Here is a 27,362-nt window from a genome sequence, read left to right on the forward strand (position 1 = left end):
AGGCTCCATCAATGCTTATTTCTATTTTATCACCATGTAGTACCTCTGATTCTTACCCTTTCCCACCACAAACAGGCACAGGTATAACATTGACTTGAAATTGTAATTAATATTGCAATATATATATATAATTAGCATTGTAATAATGTTTAATATTTCGAGTCTTGCTGTGTATGTTTCAGGATATTTGTTTTGCAGCACAGTGTTGCAGTTCCTTTAGTATTACTCAACCTGTTAAAAACAAATCCTTACTTAATCAAGTTTCTTTGAGGAGTGTTACACCAGTTGTTGGCTGCAGCACCTCGCTTCCTCATTAGTGAGATACCTTTCCCTGGGCTGAAACTGTGCCACCCAGCTTTGCAGAGGACAATACTGATGCCCTCTGAGCTGAGGGAGTCAAGTGGTGTGACTGAGGTACAGCAAACTTTGTCCTGGTGTTGCCAAGGGGACTGTGAGTTCATGTAGTGCTTGAGATTGGAATTTATGGAGAAGTGACTGAGATAAATAGGATAACTCACATCTACAGGGCTCTTCTTTCTCTTTCAGTTTGTCTACAGAAGCAGATAGATAATCTTGAAGATATAAAACAAGTTTTCTGGGCTGGTGTTACTCTTACAGCAATAAGGAAATCAAAACCTGGAAACCATGTAAAGTCACATGATGTTAAGACATTCTGTATGTCCTTTCAAACCAGGAAAACAGGTCTTCCACACATGATTATGAGGCAGTAAAGCCAGGGTCACCTGATATTCTCAAAAAGTTTCAGAAGTTTGGATTTTGTTCTGAAACTGCTATCAAGAGCTATGGGGAAAATGTTTGAAATACTGGCAGTAATAACTTTGTTGAACTGGTATTATTTAAGTTACTTAATTTACTTACATATTACACGTTCTTTAAATTTAACTGTGGAGGAAAAATGTGTTTTCTATTTCCCCTGTGGCTAAAAGAACTATGGGGTTTAAATGGTGCTAAGGAAAACTTTAACTAGGCTTTAAGAAACTTCCTCTTGCAACAGGAATCCTGGATTTCTGGGGTGGATGGCTTAGGGAAGTGGTGGAATTTTCATCATGAAAGGCTTTTCAGAACAGGTTAGACAAGCATCTCTGCAGAATAATGCAGGTATAGTTTATCCTGCCTGAGGCCAAGAGACTGCATTAGATGACCTCTTAAGGTTTCTTCTAAGCCTGTTGGTTTATGTTCATGTGTGTGACTCTTTCTTCTTAAATACGAGGTCAAATTCCACTAATAGATTCACCATCAGTCACTTGTTACATAACCACAGTCACTGAATATTGAGACTGTCTGAATCTTCTTTTGGGGGAACAATAATGTTTTGAGCTGTTTACAGTAGGTGGTTACAGACACTTCCAGTATTATCTGTTGGCTGCATCCTGTAGCTTCCTCCAGCTCGTATTGTAGCTTTTACCATGGCTTCCTCTATGCTGCTGTTGGAAAAACTCGGGGCTGAATTCTGGTGTATTTTCAGTTCTGGTTGACTGCTTCTTGTGTTGAAGTGTAGGTACTTGAAAACTTCAGGGCACAGCATGCAAACTTGGCAGGCTGAGGGAGAGTAGAAACCTGGACTGAAATAGCCTGGAGGACTGACGAGACGGAGAGCTTGAAGCCTGGGCTTTCTTGGAATTTGTCCTGTGTCTATTTCTAAAGTAGACAGACTGCTCTTACTCAGTATCTAGCTGTTATTAATGTCAGTCTCCAGTCTGGCTGATGTATGTGTCCCACAGATAAAAGTATTATGAATGTTTTTAGGAGTTGCCTATGCAAATTGGAGCACAACTTTTATTTACCTGGAGAGTGCTCATTTAATGAAGAGCTGTTATTAGGTTCTGTATGTGATGCCACATTTTATTTATGGGAAAGGTCTGGCAGAACTTTCATCGCAGGTAAAGTTACTAACTATGTCGTGTTCTTTAGGGACACTTACTATTACAGTATTTTTTGCCATCTAAAACATGATGTTCTTCTCTCTTTTCCATCTACTGTTTACAGAACAGTGTTGTCACTACAGATGGGAATTAAGGTACAGAGAGAATGTATAAAATTATTCATTTAATTTTAAGTAGGATCTTAGGGTACGGTGTCTTTCAAAGTATTGAATGCATTTTAGGAAAACTTGTCTTTGAGTACATCCTGAAGCTTCTGATTACTTTGCCAAAGTGTGAATTTATTTTCAATATTTAAATGCTATGATTTCAAGCAACTAACACAACTGAAACTTGTTCCTTTCTTCCCAACCTTATTTTCAGACAGCACTAAAGGATTTCAACTCAACTTTTATTAAAAAAAAGGGTCAATTCAATGTACTGTCAAAAAAAAATGAACACAAAGGACTAAATCTTTGTCAAATTTACAGGAAACTGGAAACAATTTTGGAATGTGGTAACTAATCCTAGGCATACATTTCCATTTATAGAGGGGGGAAAAAATTACCCATAAGCTTGTTTATGTCTCTCTTGTCTTTTTCTAATATTCTGCTACTCTTCTTTTTATTTCTTTCAGATGATATTAACTGTGTTTCTGAGCAACAATGAACAGATTCTGACAGAAGTTCCAATTACACCAGAAACAACCTGTCGCGATGTAGTGGAGTTCTGCAAAGAGCCTGGAGAAGGAAGCTGCCATCTGGCTGAAGTATGGCGTGGAAATGGTAAGTGAAATGTTCACTGGAAATGGGTTTTAATATGTGCACCAATTATAAAAAAGGAGTGACTTCATAATACTAATTATTTCAATTACGTATTGTAATCTTTTTTCTTCCAGTCTATTAGCCTTTATGCAAAGGATGGTAATTCAAATAATTGGAGAGATTAATGTAATTCTTGACTCTTCTCTGTTTTCTTCCTCAGCATGAAGTATTTGATGAAATGCATGTGTAAGGCCTGTTAGTGTTCTGTATTTGTTTTTCTAATAGGATGGAGGGTATTTAAATGACAGTAGGGAATCTCATGATGATATTTTTTCAGTCAGTGGGTGCAGATCACCACCTGCATTCTTTCCAGTCCTATTTCCTCACTTCTAGCATGTGAGCACTAGCTGAAATTTAAGAAAGGGTATAGATTATTTTTTCCTTCTGTATCATGAATAGCAAATGCTCTACAGACAGAGCCATGGCAGAATGGGACATAGTTAGTATCTCTCACCTATTTGTGAATATTTGCTCTCAAAGATCTGCCAGCCTCTCTAGGAGCAGTAGTGTCCATATCCTATTTGTGTTACAATTATTTTTTCACAGAATCATGAAGCAGGCAGTTATTTTCCAGAATATGTCAAAATCCATGCACAGCAGATTCTGTTTTTAAATGGATTCTTGTAGTTGCATGTAGTACAAACCTCCAGGTTATTGTTTATCAATGTATGGATGGAAGTAGAGTTGGTGGATGGGATAACAAAACATGTTCATAGAGTCATAGAATAGGAGCATGGAAGGGTTGGCATAGGGAGGGACCTTACAGTTCATCTAGTTCCAATCCCCCGTTCTTATATCTTAGTTTTTAAATTACCTCTATTTAATGTAATTTGTTTTGTATAAGGGCTGATGAGGTCATAACTTGATACTGAATTCCTAAATTTTGTATAAAGGCGTTTTATTTTGATTGGGGCTTGTTTGGCCAGACAAACAAAACAGGCATTATTCTGATGCCTTTGGAGCTTTTACATAGTGACAGTCTAGAACATTTTCCTCCTAGAAGATCTATGGCTCATCTTTTTCTAAACTGTTCTAAGACTTTGTAAAAGGAAAAGGTACCTGAAGAAGTTATTTCCTACCTGAGTGGAAACACAGAGTTTAGGCAAGAGTGAATGGGAGTAGGGTTAAGAATTGTGTGCCTCTAATTCTAGGAATACAAATTCAGTGCACACTCAGTTAGAAAATTTGTCTTTAAGCATAGAGCTTGAAGAATGGTTAAAACTTCTTCAAATTGCAAATTTAGGTTGTGGAGTCTATGATGCCGGTGCATCACAGATTTCTAAAATGGATCTGCAGACTTCTACTGCACCCAGACATTCCTAATATTTTCCAATCTCTTGTCAGTGAGTGTCATATGTGGTATTATTTATTCTTTTGCTTTCACAATACTTTGAAGGTATACTTCTTAAAAAATATAGGAAAGAATGTTGTCAACTAGCTTTGAAGGGTCACTGGAAACTAGAAAGGTGATCCTGAGTATCTTCCTGGAACACTTAAACCTTGCAAAACTTGGACCTTAGAAGCACAGATTTTCTATGATAACTTTTAAGATTGAGAAAATATTTCATCTGTGGATGTAATATTTTATTTCTCAAAGTGTTAGATATTGAAACCTACAAGCTTCTATAAAGTGGGAGATAGAGTTTATCCATGAAATTGCAATGGAGAGACTAAAACTAAATTTTGTGTATCTGCCCTGAGAATTATCTATCTTTGATCCCATTAAAGTCAGTGGAGATCTGGATATTACTGTGAATAGAATAAGGAGATGTCTGTTTTAGCTGGTTGTTTTCTGTTAATTCTGTTAAATTCCTTTTCATCTCACCCAGTTTTCTGAAGGGGATATCTACATACAGACACATAGGTGAGGGAGCAGAGGCCTGCCCAGAGCTTCTACCTGAGCTTCTGGTAAAACTGACATGAAGGTGCTTTCACAAAGGTAGCTTTACTTGCTAAATCCCCAAGGTGATAACTGTATAGATCTATTCCACTTGAAGTGTAGAATAGAAAATACTGGAGAGAATGAAAGAAAAAAATGAAACTCACTTATGTTTCTGGGTCTTTGACCTGTAGTGTCAGCAAAAATGATATCCTACACATTTGTTTTAAGGCTCTCTGATGGAACTTTCAGCACAAATGTTTATTTCATTGTTCTTAAATGTAGGATGCTGTTAGATAATCTGTGACCTCAGCTTCTTGACCCAAAGTCTAGGGTACATAGATTTCTCAGTGGGACGACCTGGGCGTATATATATGATAATTTTTCTGTCTGCTTCTTCTGAGAGCTAAATTGAAGTCTTTCAACAGAAATTTGTAAAAATAATTTTGCCTGGAGCGGAGGTCTGATGTAGAAAACGAGAATCTGAACAGTTAAATGTGACAGTTACAACAACCAACTTTAAACTATGGTTCTGAGTGGGAAGTGTGAGGCAATTTGCAGTAAAACTGCTGCATGTTGTGCCAGTGGAAAAGCATATTTTATCTCTTTTATTACACTGTCTCTGATCCCTCACCCTTATCCTCAAGAGATCTGCAAGTGTTCTTTCAGAGGACATTTTGAAAACTAAAATTCAAAACAGAAGTTAATACAGCAAATCATGGGCTGAAAAAGCCACGATAGATTTAGTCACACACTGTAAGTGGTCTGTTTTCCTGGCAGTCTCTCCCTGTGGCACAAATGACAAATGACAACTCCCTCCATAAGAGAGAGTCTGTGCTTAACTCCTCTGCTCTACAGGTAGCCACAGCTTCTTTTAGGTAGCCCAGCTGAATAATGCATCTCTATTCAAATTCAAAGCACTGGGGCTTGCGGACTGTAATCTTATCATCAGGTACAAATAAGAGTTTGCATGCCCAAAAGCCTTTCTCAACTGTATTGCTCTAACAATATACTGTCTATTTTAATAGTCTTCCTGTTTTGAATGTGTATGTACAGGTAGGTGATAAACACTTGATTTTATTTTTAGAGGATGAGAGACCAATTTTCTTCCCGAAAAATGTTACTAAATCCAAAAATTATGTAAGATTTCTACAGTGCAGAGGAAGATTACAGTAGTTTAGCTGTTGGAAAACATTGGTTTAGTTACTATTGTAGCTTTCATTTCTTTGCTTTTGTGTGGCAAAGAAATGGTTGAGGGCTTCACAAGAGTTGTAAAATAATTTAGGTGTTGTTTGCATTAGAGTCAAGAAACTGATTATTCTCAGACCTGCATGGACTACGCATTTAATTTATTCCCATTTAATTTTGGTGTTTCATTCTCTGTTCCCTCTCCTTTCCAGTTTCTTGAGATGAGCAGTAGTTGAAAAAGTCAGTAGCGTTTGTGCCTCATATATCAGGCTTTGTCAGTTTGGAGCTTACTCTTTTTGCAAGGATTTCTGATGCTGTAACAGGAGGCTAAACCAGAATGTTCTTCCTCATTCCCCTGTTATTGCAAATAGCAATTGGTAAGGAGGGTCAAAGACAGGTGTGAGGCCAGGAACTTGGAATTATGTATGTTACAAGAGAATTGATTACAACCTTTAAATCCACCCAGTACTGAATTTTTCAGTTCGTTTACACCTGGAGTGCCCTTCAGCAACTGGTCATAACAGGGATTCCTCAGTGTCGTGGTAACACAGGAGGCAAGAGAGTGTGAAAGAAATAGTTTTTTGCTCTGAGTGTACTTCTGCAAACCTGAGCAGGGAAAAACTAATTTCAGATATCGCAGCAAACTCCCCTATGGAGCAAATCCATTATATTTTATTCTGGTTTCACGTCGAGGAGGCATAAACATGTTTATTTCACATAGTAGGATCCTTGAAATCAGGATGGAAACAGATTTTGAAGACTGAAACTTACTTTTAAGTGGTGGATTTGTAGCTCCACTGGAAGAATTTTGCAACTCTTTTCTGAAACATTGGTGCAGTGTCTGTGTGTCAGATTTACAGGGTGTTTTGTTTTGGAATACTTGAAACTAGCCCATCCTCAAAACTTTTGCTAAAAGGAAAGTAGTACAGCTCATTTCTCAAAAATATTGTAGAATCTTCATCCAATTTAAAATCTAATGCAGTTTTTTCAGGTAAGTATGGATGTATGCATTTAGCATGGTTTTCTGCTTTGTTATGCATGAAAACAAATGTTCTCTAAATAATTTTTGATGTGTTGCTAAAGTATAGGAATCCAGCTTTTTTATTACACCCATTTTCCTATGTAATGTTTTCTTCACACTCTCAGAAGGCTCTCTTTTATTTAATTTTTTTCAAAATTAAAGTTTAAAATAGTTTTGAGAAACCAGTTGCTGACAAATATTTCTGAAGCTATAACAACCAGGAAAAATTTAACTGTAGTGTTTGTCTTTGTTTTGATTTGATTTGATTTTGGTTCTTAACCGGGATTTTCAGAAAATATCTCTTGTACTATTATACTACAAATATAAAATCATGCTTTCTTCTCACACTTCTTATAGATTTAAGGGATTCAAACTGTAGGAAGGAATGGAGATTTCAATTCTTACCATGTCTTGTGTTAAGTGTTAATGTCCATTTCTTCTTCCTCTTTGTTTCCTGAATTTGTTTAGTGTAGCTAGGTTGCACAGAATGATTAGTGCTGGTCCGTCTTTCTTTTCATTCTTTCACTGATGTTGATGATGCTGTTGCTACTTTAACCTGTTTTCTCTCTACCTTAGGATAACATCCCAAACTGGTTTTGTGAATGAACTGCTAAACTAGTAGAAAACATCTTTGCCATTTCTTTCCACTGTCTCTGTTTGAAAGATATTAGTCTTAATTATTGAAGGTGCATTATGTAAATGACACCCCTTTCTTTGACTAGCTCCTGGGATCAGGCCTTACTTTCATTGGGAGAGCAGCTCAACCAGGAGTGAAGGTGCAGCTACTCCTCACCATTCCATGATTAGTCCAGCCCTGTTGCAGTTGGGTTTGCCTAGCAATTTTTCTGTTTGGGAGAAATTCTTAAAGATTCATATCTTGTGTTCTGAAGTCTCTGAACTAAACCACTTAAATATTTTTACATTCAGTGATCTTTAGAAGACTCATGCTGCAATTTTAGTGGATATGCTTCAAAGCACTTGAAACCTTACTTTACTTTAGGAGTTGAAAAACCTGAAAATCATGCTTTTAAAATTCCTTTTCAAGAACTGAGTAGTAATAAGCCACTGACCTTATTCTCGTGTGCTTAAACATTACTGACAATGTTTCTACAACACCACTTGAGTGAGGAACAGGAAGAAGTGAAACAAATAATCAATTTTTTTAATTTAGTTGTTGGTTTGGTTTGGGGGGGTTGAGTTTTTTGGGGGGGCAGGTTTTTTTTTAAAGAAAGATAAATAACCAGTCACCTGATGAATGTGATTAGCTTGTGGTTTGAATGACCCTTCCTCACTGAAAGCAGCTAGATCTAACTGTGGCTAAATTGTGTTAATCACATACCTACTTGACATGACCTATTTGATAAAAGTTTATGGTATTAAATTCATTGTAAAACAATTGATTAAAATACATTGGTTTTTAACAATTAAGTATCCTAGGAGTATCAAGACATGTACATCTATGTAGTTCGTCATGAATATATATTTAAGTAAATTTCATTACATAAGGGTGTATTTGTGAATTGGTTTTCCCAAGCTTTTCCCAAAATTTCTCTTATATCTTTGAATAGTTTTGTCTTCTCATGTCAAATGAGTGAAGTATGAAATGGATAACATATTTTAGAGGTACTTTTCCTGGTAGGAGATAGTGTGGTTTGGATTTTGGAAGCCAAAAGTACTTTGCTTTTAACAACAAAGTAGAGTATATAGTATAATAAAATTTTATTCTGGTTAGAAGATATATTTTGGTACCTTAGCTAGTATTAGATCTTAAAATGGGTATTTTATTATCTTAATAAAAACACCTGGTAAAAAATGCAAGTGTAATTATGGAAGCAGTGAAAAACTTGTCTTAAATGTATCTTCATTTTGAAATACTAAATACATCGTGTGCAGTCTCTTAATAACAATATATGTGATCAATTTAGAAGAAATAATTACCATATGCAAATGTTTTCTTGGGGAGAAGCACAGAGACTGACTGTTGCAAAGAACTTGGTCTTTATTTGTTCAAAGAGTTGCCTGTAATTCACATATACTGGAAGTTAATGTGTAGCAAAGTGTGTTAGAGAGGGAATACCTGCTCAAGTTCTTAGGAGATGAAATGTCAATATAATGTTAAGGGTTTGTGTCTGTGTGGAAACACAGAGGTTCAAATCAAATGAATCATTTTAATAATAGAACAAATGGCCCATTTGGTGTTGATGGGGAGCAAAGTTGCTATTTCCTAAATTAGGGTTCCTAAACACTGGTATGGGTTTGCAAGCTGGTTCTGTAGTCCTGTGGAGCAGTGAGCTGTGTTACAGGAACAGGCCAGCTTTTAATACCACACATCCAGTGGGTGCCTGTTGCTTAGACTTCATGTAAGACAAAATACATCCGATAGATTGAATTGCTACCAAAAAGGACATTCTGACTATTAATAAGAGTTCTGTATAATCCTGCTTGGTTTTAAAGAGTTGTGATGAGGTTTTTTTGGTCGTGTACTTGCAGAGCGCCCCATACCCTTTGATCACATGATGTATGACCACCTGCAGAAGTGGGGGCCCCGCAGGGAAGAGGTGAAATTTTTTCTTCGTCATGAAGAGTCACCAGCTGAAAGCAATGAACAGAGTAAGTACATTTATCCTGTAGTGTTGTCACTGAAACAGATTTTAAAAGATTTCTGAAGGGAGTTTGGTTTTCAGTTCGTTCAGTGAACCTCAGTGGTTATATGTAATAAAACTTTCTTGTACCAAAGCCGTTTTGAACCTTCCCAGGGGCACCTTTTTCTTGTGCACCAGTTCTCTTCTTTAAAATAATTTTTACCAGTCTGTTGAGTAATAGCAAGATCTGTTTGTATTCTGCTTAATTTGGATCTAAAAAAGTTAGTGGATATTTAGAGACTTGATGTAGTTTTTTTCTTATTGAAAGTCCCTACATTTTGAGAGGGTAGAATGGTTCTTTTTTCTTTCAGTTGTACAGAGAAATACTTTGTAAACTCCTTTGCCTCCTTTAAAAACTCAGATCTATTTTACAAACATCACTGGCAGAGGTTTCAGTACCTTTGCTTTCTCAGTTTTTCATGGAGGTATATTTAATAGTCGTGAAAATTTGTATCTTGAAAAATTGCTGGTCTGCTTGGTTCTATAGGATAAGTGTTTATATGGAACAGTGCCCTATGAAGTGGGGTTTCTTAAAAGACTAGAATAAAAAAAATGCAAGTGTTTGAGCTTTCTGAACTTAGTGGTGAAGACTGTGCTTAATCTATGAGAAGTTTTGAGGCTGTGCATTGTAGACTTAATGGCTGTCAGACTGTCTGAAGGACAGGAAAGGTGTCTCAGTGAGGTGTGTTTGCATGCCCAGATTATCCTGACTCATTCAACTAATCTGACTACTTTTAACAACAGGATTTCAAGTCTTTGCTGAGTCCTTATTGCTTTCAGCTGAGGCTTTTTATTTTTAAGTGGTTTGTGCTTGTTTTGAATGCAGAAATAGCAGACCCAAAAATGTGTGAGGGAATTTTGTATTAATTAGGTACTTTGTACAATAGTCTGTTATCCTTTGGGCAATACACATATAAAGTATTAAGTTAAGAAATTTAAAATACACTTAAAGCCAAAGAATTTCAATGTACAAGGAAAGCATTGCTCCTGAACCATGCTTGCAAGGCTTTTGAATTCATCATTGAGCTATGGATAGATTTCTAGATTAAAGTTGTTTAATAGTTAGACATTAGAAAAACTTCCTCTACTACATTAATTTATGATGTTTTCAGTTGAAGCTACTGCTTCTTATGGACACAAAATACAAAACTTGAGTACATTGCCCTTCATGACATTTTGCCTAAAGAGAAGTCAGGAAAATAGAGCTGCATATCTGTACTTTTATCTGATGAATTCTGTGAAGGCTTTATTTCTGCTGATTCACTGCTTACAAAAAGTAACTTTACTAAGAAAGAGTTGGAACTGGTAGAATGAAAATTCACAGGTAAAGTTTGATACAAATTCTTGAACAGAATTCTCAGAACATATGAGAACAGACTGGAGAGTAAAATGCATTTGTGTTGAAAACTGAACTTTGCACTAAGAGTGATGATTTACTTTTAGGTGTACGTCAAGTCCAAAATCAAAGAAATGGTATAAATATACCTGTGGAGAAACGAACGGAGAATGGGGTATGTAATCAATCTTAAAGGTTTGGATAAATATTTTGTGTTTTAAAAATTACTACTTTTCAAGGTGTGTAATGATGGAAACTGGGGAAAAATATATTGATCTTAGCTTTGATTTTGTTAGAAAGTGAATGGGACAATGTGTCTTTTTCATCAGCTACTCTGAACTTTCTGTCTAGAAAGAACTTGTGTGATGTGAGAAGCTCTGGAGTCTTATTAATTCATGTTCTAATCTGTTGTATTCATTCTGTGTGAAGTAAAAACAAGCTACATTATTCTTTCACACTTATATTGCCTGTCCACATATCTTTTCCTTGATTTATCTCACTGGTACTGATTCATGACATACTGTTATATGTTGAAATATGAGGATGTATCTATGAATTGGGATTTTTCAGATGCTGGTAGAAGAGCTTGCATACCCCTCAGAGCCATCACTTTATACTGTTTTTATGCGCTTGATTCATTTCTACACATGGAGGTTTTTTGACTAATATATGACTAGGTTTCTAATTTAAAATACAGCTTACATACCAGAGGCAACCTGTGATTCCTGGCTTCAACATTTTCTCTTTTATACACAAAACATAGTATATCTCTTTCAAAATTAACATGGCTTAAAATCCTTCTACTTCTGAGCTGAAACTCTTCTTACTTTCTTCTCTCTTGTCTTATCTTCAAGATGAATGAAGATTCTGCAAAGCATAGTCTGGTCTTGTTTGTTCAGGACCATTCTGCTGCCTTTACCAAGACACTCCAGCTATAGTCAGCTATCTTAAAACATCTTAAAGTTTCAGTAAATACTTTTGAACTCACCAATACATAGTTAAATTATCTCAATAAAGCACTGTCACTTTACAAATGTGCGTATGGGTCTTTCTCAGAGTAAAATAATACTTCAAGTTTAAAAGCAGACAAATCAGTTTTTTCAAGCTGAGAATCTTAAAACCAGCTGTGCAGATTCAACAGTTCTATGCTTGTATATTGCCTGATAATTAACATTTAAAAATCACACACTCTCCCATGTAGCAATAGAGTTGTTCAGTCAGTTTGCAGCTCTTTGCAGCTTGTTTTGTGGACCTAGGGGAAAGAATTTTTTCCCTATTCACAGCAGTTAATCATGTATTGCTTTCTACGTTCCTTTTCTGTAGAGAACACTGGCTGATACCCTCTGCTGCATGGATCCGTTTATCCTGCTGCCATTGTCATATTGACAATGTAGTGAGATCATGGTGCTCTAAAGTGCTGGGGGAACATAACTCTTTCATGACCTCCCCTGATCTACTCCTCTGTGTGGGTTGTAGCTCAGATACTACATTTGGGATATAGTATATTTGGAAATTAGGACTGGCATGTGCAGAATGCCTTACAGTCTTACTTCTTGCCAGGGCTAAGCTTTATGGCTCTCTATTGAATTGAATTTGCTGTGAGTTTTGTGGGTAAAGCTCAGACCTGATAACTTAAATAACACTTCTATCTTCATTCCATTCAGGACACTTATTTTTCTTTTTTTTTTTTTTTAATCCCAAAAGTTGACCACAAAATTAAAATTTGTTGGGGAACTGATCACTTTAGAAAGGGCTTTTATCAGGTTTAGTAAATAAAGTGTATGAAATACCAGGTTTATGAAAATAGAAGAAAAGCTAAAACCTGAGGGTGTTATAGTAATGTAAAATTGTAATGGGTTTTATGCTAAAAATGGTACAAATTGGGTTTTGGAAATGTTTAAAACTAAGATTTTCAATTGTGCTAAGTTTTAAATCAGAGGGGGAGGGGGAAAAGAGGTGGCTTCAGGATCAAGGATTTAATCAGCTTACACTTACGTAATGCATTAGGCTTATTCATTGTTGTTGGCATGCTGAATGTTAGACTGGCCCTAAAATCAACACAAACCAATGGAACATTGAAGACAGCTCAGATTTTACCAAATACTCTGCATTCAGGTATATTTTTATTACATGTACTTGCTTTAAGGATGAAATTGTTGATTTCTTGCTTAATATTGGGTAGAGCTGCAAGTATGATATGTATGGAAAACTTTAAGATGAATGTTAGTTTCATTGATTGAACCAGTAGTCTTGGAAAAAATTATGGACAATCTATCCAGTTAAATTTAGATAATTCTATTAACGGGCATTTTCTTATATGCAGTAAGATTTTTTTGTTGTTGTTCTTTAAAACTATTTGTGCATGATCAGCAATTACTTAAATAATGGTTATCTTAAAATCACATTATGTAAATGCTTAAATTTCATTAGATTATTTTTCAAGTTAAAAATAGAATAGGCTAAGTCTCTTCCAGCTGTGAAACATTTGTTGTAAAAGAATACTTACCTGTAAGTATTCATCTGGGAATTTTGCATTCTGTATAACAAAGTCTAAAGGAAAACTCAGTGGGGTTTTGTGAACTGACAAGTGCTCTTATTCCAGAGGTGACCTTTTGGGGTTTGCTTTTTTTGTTTACAACTTTCTTTCTTAGAAGTAGAATAAGTTGGGACCTGATCTTTCTGCCAGTGCACAAAGGTACAGATGAGTGAAGATCAGACTTACATAACTAAACATTTCCTTTTGCCAGGGAGGTTGGACAGTGTCTCAGGAGGGATTCTCTTCTCTGGGAACAGCTGCCTCTTCCTCTGCTTCCTTTCTTTAGCTTGTGTAACTGAGCCAATTGGAGCTGAACACAAGTTGTAACAAGGGGAATTCTAAACAAATAAGGGAAAAAAACTTTTTATCATTGAGAGTAACAGACATTGGAACAGACTGTTCAGTCTGTGGAATTTTGATCTAGCTGAATAAAGTCCTGAGCAGTCTGAATTGCTCCAATCAGGGCTTATTGAAGCAGATGACTTCCAGAGGCTCCTTTCTACCCAAATCATTCTTTGATTCTGTGATTGGTGGCGGTGAAACAGTGGTCATCCAAATGCTGGGTCTTGTTTGCTTTCAGATGTGCTAGCATGATCCAAGCATCATTCCATAGTAGCAGCAGCAGTCTGTGAACAGTGAGGCAGAGCAAATATAGGTGAAACCACTGGGGGTCAGTGGCAGACAGGAGAGGGACTGGGGAGCCCCATCCCGGCTGAGCTGCCGGCCCTCAGCAGGAGGTGTGGATCAGATGCTGCTCTCCCACAAAGAGCCCTGACTGGATGAGGACAGTTGTCCAGGTGAAAAGCTAATCAGATAACCCCGAAATGTCTTGGAGATGAGAAAACAGATGTAGTTCTGAAAAAAAGAATGTGGTACAGGAACATGACAGAAGTCAAATGTATTGGACTGAATAAATGTAGAGTAATGTAATGAAAATAGTCTGTATATGAGGAAATACTCATTTGTTGTAGTTGCTTATATACAAATAATAATATATTTTAAATTTAAACTATTTTAGACATTGTAATTTACTTGGGGAGCATAAAATCTCAGTTTGTGGTCTCTGGTGCCAGTTTTTAAAGCTTATTTTTGCTGTGTCTAAAATTGCTCCCCTGATTTAGAGAGAATGATATCAGTAAGCCTTTTTCTTAATGGACGTTGACTGAAGTCTTTGCAAAAAAAACCAAAGTGGAACCTCATTTTATCTCATTATGTGTTAGCATTAGTATAGAGGAAATTTGTGTAGAGAAAGAAAACTTGACCATGATCCCAAACCAGAGACACACTCCTGCAAATGTTCTTAGTATTGAAGCTGTGACCAGTAGATCAAGTTGAGTGTTAAAAGTTTTGCGCTGATTATATAACAGAACTCATGCTCACTCTTTCTGTTAAAGTGTCTCTAATCAAGCTTTTAGCAAAAATTACAACAGGTACTCCGGGTGTTTTAGTAACAGGAGATTCTTATACTGAGGGAATTGTTAAGGAAATTCCATTAACAGATGTGTTAAAACTTCATGTATCCATCCACAAGGCAGTTTTTTGCAGCATTGATTTAATTTCAGAGAGTGTATGGTTGCTGATGGAGGGTGGATACCCTCTAATGCAGTCTCTGTATTCCACTCCACCATGACAGCAGGAAAGGTACACTGCTTTTGAGTGTCTGTGGTGTGACTTGACCCATTCTATGCTTAGAGATTAGATAGATTTACAAGTGGGGCCAAAATCCCTGAATAGAATTATATGTTGTTCATTAGTTTTAACCATTTCATCCATATGAGTGTGACCAGATAAAAAGGCATTAAACATCTAATGTACATTTTGTTGGGGGAGGACACATTTACAAGTATTCTTGCACATAGAAATTAAGAAAAATTTCCTTAACCTGTCAGGTGAAGATATAACAAATGTAATTGCGAGGAAAAAGGCAAACAAACCACATTTTTAATAGAAGTAATAAACTCAGATGAGAAATACATTATATGTACTTGCTTGAAGTTTCTCATTTGAACTATGGAAGGATAAAGAGCTTAGTCTGGATAGAAGTTGTTCTTCAAAGCTGAGCTGCAAATTCAATTTAATATAAGCTTGTAAGTATTAAGCACTCTGTATATAACATTTAACAGTGTGCTTGGAAGGGGCTGCCATTCACATAAGACAGGTTTTAATCAAATTTGTTTCGAACAAACAGAAAACTATGTCATGCTTAAAATTTAGATTCAGGGGTCTCATAGCAAAGTCAAAGCAAATTATTGCATTAAAAGATGATTTTTAACAATTTAGGCACAAACAATTCTAACAGTTTGCAGGAAAGTATTGTTATCTGAAGAAATAATGATGTAAGCTTCTTGGAACCTTTTGACCTTCTAATAAAAGGATAACTAAATCAGATTCAAGTTTTCCCAGTTTTCTGCTGCAAATTCCTCTGTTGCTTTTGTAAAAGAGACAAAAACTTGTCTTCTGCTGTCAGAGATGTTCCCTTTTATAAGGTATGGATTCTGAAAATTGTTTATCTGTTACAGAGGGAAGCCTTGCTGTCCCTACAGCAACCCTTTGCACCATCAAATTCCTAGTTCAGTTCCTAGCTCAGAGTTAATAGAGTTTGGATTCTCCACAAACTGATAGTTCTTTAAGTCTGTCTGAAGCATTTTCCAGACAGCTGGCAGTATGTTGCTCTTCAAAAAAAAAAAATAGAAAAACTAATCCAACTAAAGGATTTAAGGGAAAAAATTAAATTAGGAAGCAGAAAAAAAAATTAAAGTCTAAAGCTAATTTTAATGCATACAAATAGCTTTTAAATTCTTGCCAGACTAGAAATCTGAGTCTTTTCACGCCTCAGTAAAGGATAGTTATGTACAGAGCATCTCTAAAAGACTAATAATTGTGTGATCCTGTAGAAAGTATTTCTGTGAAGCTGTAGGGAATTCAAATGCTCTTGACCTGATACCTCTCTCTGAGGCCTTTTTTAAACCTTTTGGGCAGTATCACATCTTTCTTGGATTTGGAATGTCATAACAGTGTTTTGACTTGTCCTGTGCAGTCTCAAATATATTGCAGTCAGTCCATAATGGACAAAGTTACTGTATGTTTAGATTTTATGAGAATAATTTCATTTGTTTCATTGCACTTACTTTGTGATTATTTTCCTGTTAAAATTTTAATTATGTTAGGATTAGTTTATTACTAATACTTACTTTTAACAAGTGACTTAGTTGGTTTGAGGAATCTAAGGGTTATTTGACTAGTTGGGACTAGGGATCATTCTTGGAATCCACTTGGAACATTGTGAAAGGACTGTTTTCCTCCATGTCTTCTCCATGTAGTTACGTAATTTTTAATCTCTGTCACTCCAGATACCAGATATCTATCTAGATAGCTGTGGATATGAGAATCACAGTATATAGACTTGCATCATCCAGACATTTGCACACACTTATTTGCAGTGTACAGATTCTGTAGTTCTGCTGCTCCTCTGGGCATCAAAGAGAGTTCTGTTCAACGAGTTACAGGAACTGAATATGTGGTTTTCTAGTTCAGAACCAACAGATGTGTTCCCATTTTACAGAGGAGAAAATACCTAAATTGCACCACTTACTGAATCTCTACCTCTAGTTCCTGTTTTTGCAGATTTAGCTTTGCTTTTCTTCACTCATGGCTTTGCAGTTTTACAGCAATACTTAGCTGCAGATATGCATGGGAGAGGGAGGAGAAGTCTGCATGTTTGTTTAATCTCTAACTATGGTATTTATTTTCCTATGTTTGTGTTGTGGATGTAGAGCAATACAATTCACTCTTTTCCCTGGATTTCTAAATAAATGAAGCATGTGAAGCATTGCTTCTAGTTGTCACTGCACTAGAGATCATGAGCTGCTTGGCTCTTTATATAAAGTTAGAACAATTGAGAATGAGTGTTTCAGCTGATGTATGACATTATACGCATTAACTCAAAGTAAATGTTGCTTAAAGACTTTTTATTTTTCTGAAGTGTTGCTGTGCAGCCCTTACACCTATGCTGTACCCTTCAGTGCCCTTTGTTACAGCTGTATCCTTTTGCAGTCACATTAGTATAATTTTTTAGTTAAACCAAATATTTTATTATCAAGTTATTTTAAGGAAGTTGGGACTTGTCCTTTCCTTTATTTCTGTAGAAGACTGGTTATGAAATTCACTGCATGGCTCTGGGAGCTTAAATGTGAAAGTTTGAGAGTTTGGACTGTTGCTCTGACTCTGAACAGCTTTCAGCTCAGAACAGGAGACTCTACTGGTCCATGCAAGGCCAGCTATTCATTTTCAGCCCAGATTTAAAGTTCTGTCTTTTATGTAGCTGTGTCATTTGCAGATCAGTGTTTTCTCTCATCTTTTCCATGGTCTCTGTGGTGTTTCTCATGCAGTGCTGCTGTGGCCTCCTTTCTCTGACACACCTTTCCATATTCACTTGCTCATTTAGTTTCCTGTCCATCTTGCCTCTGGACACCAGGCATACCTCTTTCCCACCTGCATGTTTTTCCCAGGCGAGTGAACCTTTCTATTTCTCTGTTGTTTCTTCAGCTGCCTCCAGATCTAATGGTTGCTAAGTTTGTTCCCCCTGCAGTCTTCCTCAGATCAAAGCCGAGAAAAATGAAAGTCCCTCTGGCTAATTTAGGAGCAAGGGAGTTAAACTTGTTCTTCTTCTCGTATTCCTAGTGGATGCTCATACTCTACAGCTCATACCTTTACTCGCTTGCTAAAAATAAGCCTGTTCTTTATTCAGCTGGAATAGTCACTGTATTGTGCTTGGACATAGAGTTCTTCACTGTTCTTATGGAGACCCATTTGACTGGATCTCTTGTATAAGTGCAGTGAATCATGCTTGAATTACTATCTTGAAAGAAGGAAGAGAGGGTGAACTTGCATGGCATTCGTGAGTTTGACAAGGTAAATTACAGCTTTTAATGTTTTGGGGCTTTATCTTCTACAGTGTCCTGATTTGTAATACATAAGAAATTGTTAATGAGGTTTAGTATTTTCTGTGATGTTTAATATTTAAAAATTCTTTTGCCTTGTTTCAGTCTTTTCTGGCTTGCAGATTCTTGATTTATGCTATTGCACACATGCTTTAGCTTTATTGCTGGCTCATATATTCATCTTGTTGCATGCAAGATTTAAGAAAAAGCTGAATTATGTAGGGAAAAGCAAATAGCAAACACTGGAAAGGTTATTTGCATAAGATTGTGGTATCTATTCCGACTCTACTGTTTGCATTTTATCTTAGGCAGTCTCTGTTAATAAAGAAACTCTTTGTTAAGTTTCAGGTAGTAGGGTTTCCAGTCACTTTAAACACTAAAATTGCATACAAAAAGCAATGATTTTTGTGATTTCTTTGGTATTCAGTTTTGGCCCAGCATTGATAATACTACAAAAATACAAAGGAGCAAATAATCCATGTGTTTTTAAAGCTAAATTGTCTATAGTCTTACACTTTCAGTTTAACCTGATAACTGACAAATAATCCATGTGTTTTTAAATTGTCTATAGTCTTACACTTTCAGTTTAACCTGATAACTGTGAAGGAACTGTATATTGCTCAACATTTTCCATTGAATATGAAAAGTGCAATGAATCAAGCTGATTATAGTTGACAGCTGGCTTGATCTTGCCGTGATTAGGTCTTTTACTGCTGGCAAAATCCACTAGCCTTTTCCGTTAGCTGATTGCTGATGAATGCAGAGAGACAGCTTTTCATATCGATAAAGAGTTTGGGGAAACCTGCATCCCATATGGAATAAGATTAAAAGGCATCCTACCTACTATTGATTGAACTGAGCAAAAAAGCCATGCAGGAACTCGTAAGATGTGCAGGGTTGTTGTTTTGGCTTGTTCACAACAAACTGTTAAACCAGTAGTGTAGACAGAAAAGAGCAGAAAGATGGAGCTGAAGCGTGTTGAAGCATCGGAAATGTTTACAGTTGACGGGCAGTGCTGCGAAATAAAGATGTGCTCCCTTGCAATTAGATGGGAAAACAGTGAACAGGTAATTAATTACTTTTCAAAATTTGTTTGTTTTGCACTTTGGTGGGTATGTTATTTAAGTGATGTGTAGCTTTTGCACATCAATTTAAATGATTGTGGGTTTAGTTGTCACATGACCAGAAGGCAGACCAGCTTGGGTTTTGTAACATTTTATCTCTGAATTGAAATTCCTTATCAGATTTTCTAACATGCATTTACTGTCTTTCTTACTTTATCAAAAGCTCATTACTTCAAATGGTCAACTTTTGCTTTCGACAGTTTGGTTTTATGGGAAGTGGAAGTTGTACGCTATGGTCACAACACATCTTTCAGTTACAGGATACTTATTTTCAGTGCTTTTATGTTTCTTAAAGGTTTTATTATACTATTCTCATATGAACAGTATTACATCACAGAAGAACTTTGTATTGAAACAATTAAGGGCAGAGTAAACACAGAATTGGTGTTAAACATGTTATTCAGACTGATGATAACTGCATCTTGAGCAGCCTTGGCAGTCCTATCAGAATAAGCTGTTGCTTTTAGAAAAGACCCAGAAAAATATAGCTCCAAGACCATTTCGAAAGGATCTAGACAGTGTATTTTCAATTTGTATTGTAACTTGTCTATGACTCAAAATCACTATGAGTAAAAGGATTGGTGTTGTAAAAAGGTCTGAGATTTTATGCACAACTGATATTTCAACAAGAATGCATAATCTCTTTTAAGATTTTTTTTTAGGAGTATGAGGTTGTTGTTTAATTAAAAATCAGCTACTGGGTGTTCTAGCCAAGACTAAAATTAATATAAACATACTTAAGATTTCTGTGGCTGTTTAAAAGTGGCTGCAAGGACAAGGAAGAAAGTAGTGCTTTAAATAAACAAGTTTCAGATGCTGCTTTCCTAGAAGTAATTTATAAGCAGTCTATTTCAGATGTAGCAGATGTTCAATATACGCTTAAATCCATTTCTAATTTTGAAAATCTATTCTAACATTGTTTTCATTTTTGTTAAGTTCTGTCTTTTCATAGCTGTTCTGCTTAAAATAGCAGCCTCGCTAAGAAAGTAATATGGGAAAACAGGAAATCTGGAGTCTGTAGCTTATACTGAATAGACTTTTAACATTTTCTTATGGAATGACTCACAAGCATCAGCAAATTGGAGGAATTACTAACATGACAGTGTAGACTGAGAGAGGTTAAGATTTTTATTAACTATAGATAATGTGACATTTTTCAGCAAACTGTGATGCAGGTGAAGCAACTTTATTTTAAGAAACTTTTAGTGTATTTATTTGCATGATGCAATGATATTTTATACTAGGATTTTGGGGTAAAATTACCCAATTCTGTTTGTGATGTTAATTGCAAGATTATTTTATTATCATGAGGTAGGTTTTGTTTAATTCCCAATATTCTGAGTATCTTTTCTGGGTTTAATTAGCTTGTTCATTTCCATTAAGCTAAAAAAAGGCACGTGCTATTGTCATTGGATTCTTTAAAATGGATTTCTGCTATCGGCATGTTTCTGACCCAATTAAAAAAAATGCAAGGCTGAACTGTGGATAAAGCCACTAAACTGGAAAAAACACCATCCATGTCGAGATCAGCAGGAACTCAATTTAAATAAAAACAAATACTTTCTTTTGTCTTTTTATAGCATTACACATGAGTTTAGACAAAGGATTTTCAAATTTGTTGTGTGTGTCACTAAGATCAGGTTTTATGGAAAATGTGGTCAAAAATCTATTAAAATCCTTGAATTTGGTGATATATAGGGTCCTATTTCAGAAATTTACAGAGGTCTGAATCACTAATCTTCAGTAGATTATTACTCTCTATTACTCTGCTCCATCTCCTCCTATAGAGCTCCAGAGAGCCAAAGGAGGCCACCTACTTTTCATATAAGACCTATCTGATGCAGGAGTGATTTAATAAACTCTGATATCTTCCATCTGTTTTTCTCATCACTACTGTTGTCCCAAGTACAGCTACCCAAGGCATGTGTTGGATATTCTCACCAGCAACCCTTAAAGCTTTGTTGCCAAGTGGGCTTTTTAGAGCATCCCCCAAACTTTGTTATTTTGAGTGCAGCTTAAGGCAAAGATGGAACATCTCTGGGCTTCTGCTGCTCAGGTCCAAGTTAGCATTGGAGAATTAGGAAGTCTTTTGGTAGATTCAGCAGGCAAAGCAAGTTGTTCCTTTCTCTCCTACTCTGGCAGTTTGGAGTTCTTCAGCCAGAGCTGCTATTCCTTGGCTGTAAATGCCACACAGGGGAGGAAATGCAGGGATGGCCCACAGGGGTGACAGCTCCCTGGTTTGGAGAGGCTGAGAATTGTCAGAGCACTGATCCCTATCTGGAATTCAGTGGCTGGAGAGCACTCCAACCTACCCCTTTTCATTTTATAGTTGTCATTCTGCTTCATTCTGGGAAAATGCTAATTTATGTAGTACACTTCACTCCCTTTTTGCCCACATGCTCCTATACCTAGTTCCAGATGTGACAGCTCTGCAAAGGTAAATCCCTAGTCTGGAGATAAATTTTGTATTCCCTCCTGTGCCCTAGGAAGGAAGTGCAACTTAAAACTGCTGTGGATTATGGAAAGCTGGGTCTTTCACTGAATGCAGTAAAACCTAACTATTTACTGTGCATTTCCATGTAGCCATTTTAAGCCTTCTCAGGAGCAGCTTGCAGCATCTTTCTTGCCTGTGCTGTGCTCTTTTGTTAGGGTGGTGAGACGTATGCTTTTTGTCATGGCAGAATTTTATGTCTCCTCAATGAAGCCCACATAGGGGATGTAAATTCTTTCATGAGCTCAAAGTTGTTGCTTCTTGGAATTTCTCTCTCTTGCAGTTTCTGCCTCTATTATAGTACTGTGGTTTTGGTTTGGGGATGGGTGTGTGTCCCCACCCCCTCAGTCTTTGATATGCTAGTGTGGTCCTCATTTGGGTAAAGAGTATTTCTTTCACATTTTTTCTCCTTGAGGATATGGTTACCTTTACTAGGTCAAGAAGGAAGGCATGGAGGACTTCAGAGAAGGATTGCCCTTTTGGATTGGTTTTGTTGGGGCTTTTTCAGTTCAGTTTTTGGGGTTTTTTTTGTTTTTTGCTATAAAGGTCATTTGGCCAAAACTGTACAACAGTTCTAGAGTGGCAGCCTACGTAAAGAATAAACAGTGGAGCTGGGCTGAAGATGGGGTATCTGCTGCTTTAGCTTCAGTAGCTGCTCTGTATTGACTCTTTAATAAAGGGGTTGACTACTGACAGAATGACAATATTGGCTTAATAAAGATGGTTGAAAGTAGTACAACACAAGCAAAGACTTTCTGGGTCGCCATTTTGATGGCCAAAGCCAGAACCAGCTCTTCTAGGCTCCACAGTAGAAGCTAAGGCACAGACTTTTTAAACTGTGTGCTGGTTGTTCACATTTTAAGTGACATTGACCTTGGCAATTGGTGGTTTAACCTCAGATTAATTTCTGACTGCGACAAGAGAGGAACAGAGTGAAGGAACGAAGTACAAGAAGAGGAGTACTCTAAATGAGGGAGAAAGGATAGAGGTGATGGGGGAGAATGATAGGAAGGAGACTAGAAAATATGTGAGAGTTAATAGGACATGACTGAGAGTACAGGAATATGCACAGGAGAAGGTGGAGCTTGGCCAGTTTCAGGAAGCTTCAATTACTTGAATCTGTGGTTCCTCATGCAGGGTTTTGGGAAGGGAACTTCAGAAGATTTGTGTGGGAGATGGGTGTGAACTAAAAAGAAGGAAGAAATAGATAAGGGACGTTAATGACATGGTGGTTCTTGCAAACTCAAAAAAGATCCGAAGAGATACTATGCAGGAAATGATTAGTAAGTTCTTGTATTACTCTGCTTTTCTTTTTCAATTAGTTGGTTACATTATGCTTGAGTGGCTGGGTGTTGCTGAATCAAAGCATGAGACCACCATTCCTTATGGTGGCCTGTAAAGCTTTTGAATATTTGCTTTTTCTTTTAAAGCTCTTTTGAAATCATAACAGTCTCGGGTGTGGATATAGTGTATGTTTTATTATTATTTTCAAAGTAACTGTTCTTACTAGTGCAAATCTAGAAATTATCAGAAATAAGTATCTTCATGGGTTAAGCATGGAGGCAAAAAGATGCATAAAATCAGACCACATCCCAATTGTCATCTTTTGAAAAATAATCTATTCAAAAGGTTGGTCTCATGGGGTTTTTATTTTAATACTGACATAATTAGATTCCTCTTAAAAGAGAGTTTTCTGTTGGGAGTAAAGCCAAAAAACCACTGGAATCTGCCTTATTGCTTCCATCCCTTGACTACAGTCTATCCTGCTTGTCAAAGAAATATTTTAAATTCAGGTGCAATTTTTCATTTACCATTGTGAGTTGCCAATGAGTAAGCAATTCATAATAGCCCAGGTATGTAGACTGAGGCTTTTCTGATATTAAACAGCATAGAAAGGAAGGAGGAATAAGAAAATAAATTTTCAGAGTGACAAGACTAATATGTAGAAATAAATGTTGAAGGAGTTTTGTTTCCTTAATTAAAGCCTAAGGTATGATTTGTTTTGAGGCTGCTTGTAAACTGGTTCCCAAACTGTTTAATTACTACTGTACTATTCATCTCACCTGTCTCAAAAATATTAATCATCAAATGGTAAAATATTAGCTTGTAGTAGGAGGGTGATGTCAGAAGCTGAAACTCGAGTTCATTGCAAATGCTATCTTTCATCATGCCCTCTTAAAGTGCATGTTAAATAACATAAGTATCATTTCTTTAAGATCCCTGTCAATATTAAGAAATTGGTGAATATAGGTGTAAATTATTCTTGCCTATGTGAGACATACACAATACTTCCTCTGTGCCTAATAATGCAGTGTTTGCTCTATGGCATTTCATTTAGGAGCTCATCCCTGTGTAAATGCTGCTGTGAATCAATGAAAAGAAATTTACAATTCAGCAAAACTGTCTGCTTTGATGTATCACCATATAGCAAATGAATCTGTGGAATCTGGAGGAGTAGGTATTTGTAGTGGCTTTTTAGTACCTCCTTCAGAATTCGGTTCTGTAGGAGGTCTGGTTCCCTTGCTGCAGGAGGAAGGAGGAGGTCTGGACCTTAAATGTGACAGGCTCATGTTTGTTATGAGAGGTGAGTGTCTTGACTTCGTGGATGGAACTGTTAATAACTGCTAGGAACAGCACAAAAATCTGAGAAGCCAGCAGCCTCATTAAAGAACTGACAGCGCAGCGCTGTCTTTGCCTGGCGTAGCCTGAGGTTCTGGAGAAGGACTGAGACAGGATTTTTTCTGTGGTGGTGTTTGCATACACATTATTACAAGCAGACTCAACTAATATGAAGTGCTCTGAACTAATCAATTTAACTAGATCTCGACAAGAGAAGGGTTCAGTGTTTTTCATGCTGTTTCAAAAATGAAGCTGTGCTGATTTGGAGACCTGAAACCAGCAACAGTCTATCTGAAAAGAACTGATTTGATGTTGAAGAGGACTTCTGCTCACACTTTTTGCTGCTTTTGCCATGTGGATGAAAAGGAGAAAACTGCGAGTGAAGTTACAGGTTCAAGGCTGTGTTTCCTCATCTGTCTATTTTTTTTTCCCTAAGTATAGTGTAGCTCTTGAAGTGAAAGGGGTACATATTGGTATTCAGTGAGGTGAACATTAAAAGATTTCTCATAGGGTGTTTATATTTAAATGGTTAATTATCACTGTTTCCCATGTTCTTGTGCTTTGCCATTTATAAAAGGTTTTTAGACATTAGACTTTCTAAATGGAGCACTTTACAGTAGTTAATAGCTTCTTTAAGGAGATGCTAATATCTGCATTAATCTTATAATTAATCTTCTATATTTTACATGATACAAAATAATACAGTACTTTTGCCAGGCATTATTAGGGAGACTTCCAAATATGACTGTTTAGAGCAGTAAAAATTCTGAGCTCTTGGATTAAACTGGGTTGGGTTTTTCTTTTTTTTTTTTTTTTTTTTTTTTGTTTTTTTGGTTTTTTGGGTTTTTTTGGTTTCTTTTTTTTTTTAGTTTTTGATGCTTTTACCAATCAGTTTCTTACTGTCATTGTGCTTTCCAGGTTACATGAGCCATTTAGAAAATATTTAATTTTCATGTGGTGAAATGCCTTTTTTACTTTGAAAGCTCACAGTCTCTATACAGATACCATTTTTGAGTCTGGATATATTTTTAACAAGATTACTTAGTGGAATAAAACATCTCTGTGTCTTGGACAGTGTTATACTCAAAATTTCTACAGGAAATACAATGGGCTATCAATGTTTTTAACTTCAACTGGTACTTAAAGCAGAAAGGAAACATTGGGAAAATTATGCATAGTCGGATGCAAGTTGCATATTTCTGAAAAAGCACCTATGTGTATTGAGAAAATACTATTAATTCACACACACTTTCCTTTTAACTTTTAAAATCAGTGATCCTGGGAAGCCATCATGCCATTCTGAGACCCTTGAATTGCCTGCAGAGCCCAGCAGAAGCAGATGTAGAAGTTTATGGTTTTCTGGCAGTCAGTCATGCCAGCTGAAGTCAGCAGAGCCTGAAAGTGTTTTGGGAGCAGCATCTGGTTTTCTGTTTTGTTTTCTTTTCTCAAGTTAAGCATGTTTTTGTTTGTGAATGGCACTTGGAGAAGTTTCCTTACTTTCTTAGCCAATTAGTGCCTTTCAGTCAGTAATTAATAATAAAATATCTCTCTCGGTGGCCACAAGAGAGTACAAGTTACTTGCCCTGAAAGAATATTGGGAAGGGCTCTTCTGTGCATAAGTCATGCTAATAAAAAAAGTACTCACTAGTAAGTTCTAATTTTTCCTTGTGTTGAAATAGAAAATTATTATCTTGAGTGGACTTCATCTCTCTTAATTACTGCTCTACTCTAAAACTTTTTCATCAGTGTTGACTAGTAAGAGGAATTTCAGTTGTCATTTCCAGTAAGCATTATAATTTCACTTCCTAACTTACTCGTTTATGTTCAAACAGGGACAATAATTTTATCTAAACATTTTAGCTGACATATCTGTATCATGTGTCCAAGATGGAGCAAAAGTTCCCTAACTTTAAAGTTAGTGAACCAAATCTGGCTCATTTTAATGATTGGTGTTTGTCTTATTTGAAGAGTTATATGCAGCAACATGAAATACTAATTCAGGTAGCAAGAAATAATTCAGTTTCTTTATAACAAATGGCATTTTAATTTCCTAAATGAAGCTTAAAGAAACACTTCTGTATTGTGCATTGGTTGGAGAATTGATACTTATGTAAAAGTTTGATGTAGAAATATGAAAAAAGCCATTCAAAGTGCCTGAGATAATGTGATCTCAAAAGGAAGTTTCTGAAAGAAAAATACAAGTACAGCAGGCCATACATGCTGGGTATCAGTAGGGTGGGCCAGAAAACCAGAGCAGCTAAATCAGTTTTCCTATGGGATCAGGTGTGATAAGATCAATTATCTGATGTGTGATCTACTTTGGGCACTAGGGGGTTGTTTTGGTTTGGGATTTTTTTTCTGTGTGTCTGTAAAATGTTCAAACCTCATTCCATTTTATAAGCATTTGAAACTATTATTAATCAATATATCCAAAATATTTAGTTATCTTTTCTTTTTCTGCAGTGTTGACTGTATTGTGGGTAACAAGTGATGTAGTTTTTGTTTGGTTTACTAATAGCGTAGTCATGTAATTTTGTGACAAAATTGTGTTTACTGCATTATTAAGAGTAGTCCAATTTTTACATTGATCCAATAAATTAACTGAATTATGTGTAAATACTTTGAAACAGATGTTGGGCTATTCTGAACTTTGCAGCATGATTTTTCAAAGACTGGTATTTTCTTTCTGTGGAAATTCTGAAGTTGTGGTTAAACCCTGCAATTCTAAGGTTATGAGTTTTGGTTTTCTGAATACCAAACGTCAGCTTCTGGAATTTTTCGTGATACATTGCACTCTCTTTCTTGAGGTTGTATACAAAAAGTGTGGTTGAAGTAATTTGGTCTATAAATGTAAATCGTATTTCTTGATAGAATTATGGATA

The 27,362-nt window shown here is 36.3% G+C and overlaps 1 protein-coding gene across 5 annotated transcripts in view; it reads left to right on the forward strand.

The window, feature by feature from the left end:
- The window catches only part of PPP1R13B (protein phosphatase 1 regulatory subunit 13B), a 69,520-nt gene that overhangs the window by 22,892 nt on the left and 19,266 nt on the right, over window positions 1-27,362 (forward strand). For all 5 annotated transcript variants that reach the window (XM_039712508.1, XM_039712511.1, XM_039712509.1 and 2 more), the window contains exons 2-4: window positions 2,518-2,665; window positions 9,283-9,402; window positions 10,878-10,945. In XM_039712508.1, coding sequence (XP_039568442.1) covers window positions 2,518-2,665; window positions 9,283-9,402; window positions 10,878-10,945 — 336 coding nt within the window. The remainder of the gene's footprint in view (window positions 1-2,517; window positions 2,666-9,282; window positions 9,403-10,877; window positions 10,946-27,362) is intronic.

This window comes from Passer montanus, unplaced genomic scaffold, assembly GCF_014805655.1.
Source record: "Passer montanus isolate IOZ18808 unplaced genomic scaffold, ASM1480565v1 scaffold27, whole genome shotgun sequence".
Taxonomy (NCBI): Eukaryota; Metazoa; Chordata; class Aves; order Passeriformes; family Passeridae; genus Passer; species Passer montanus.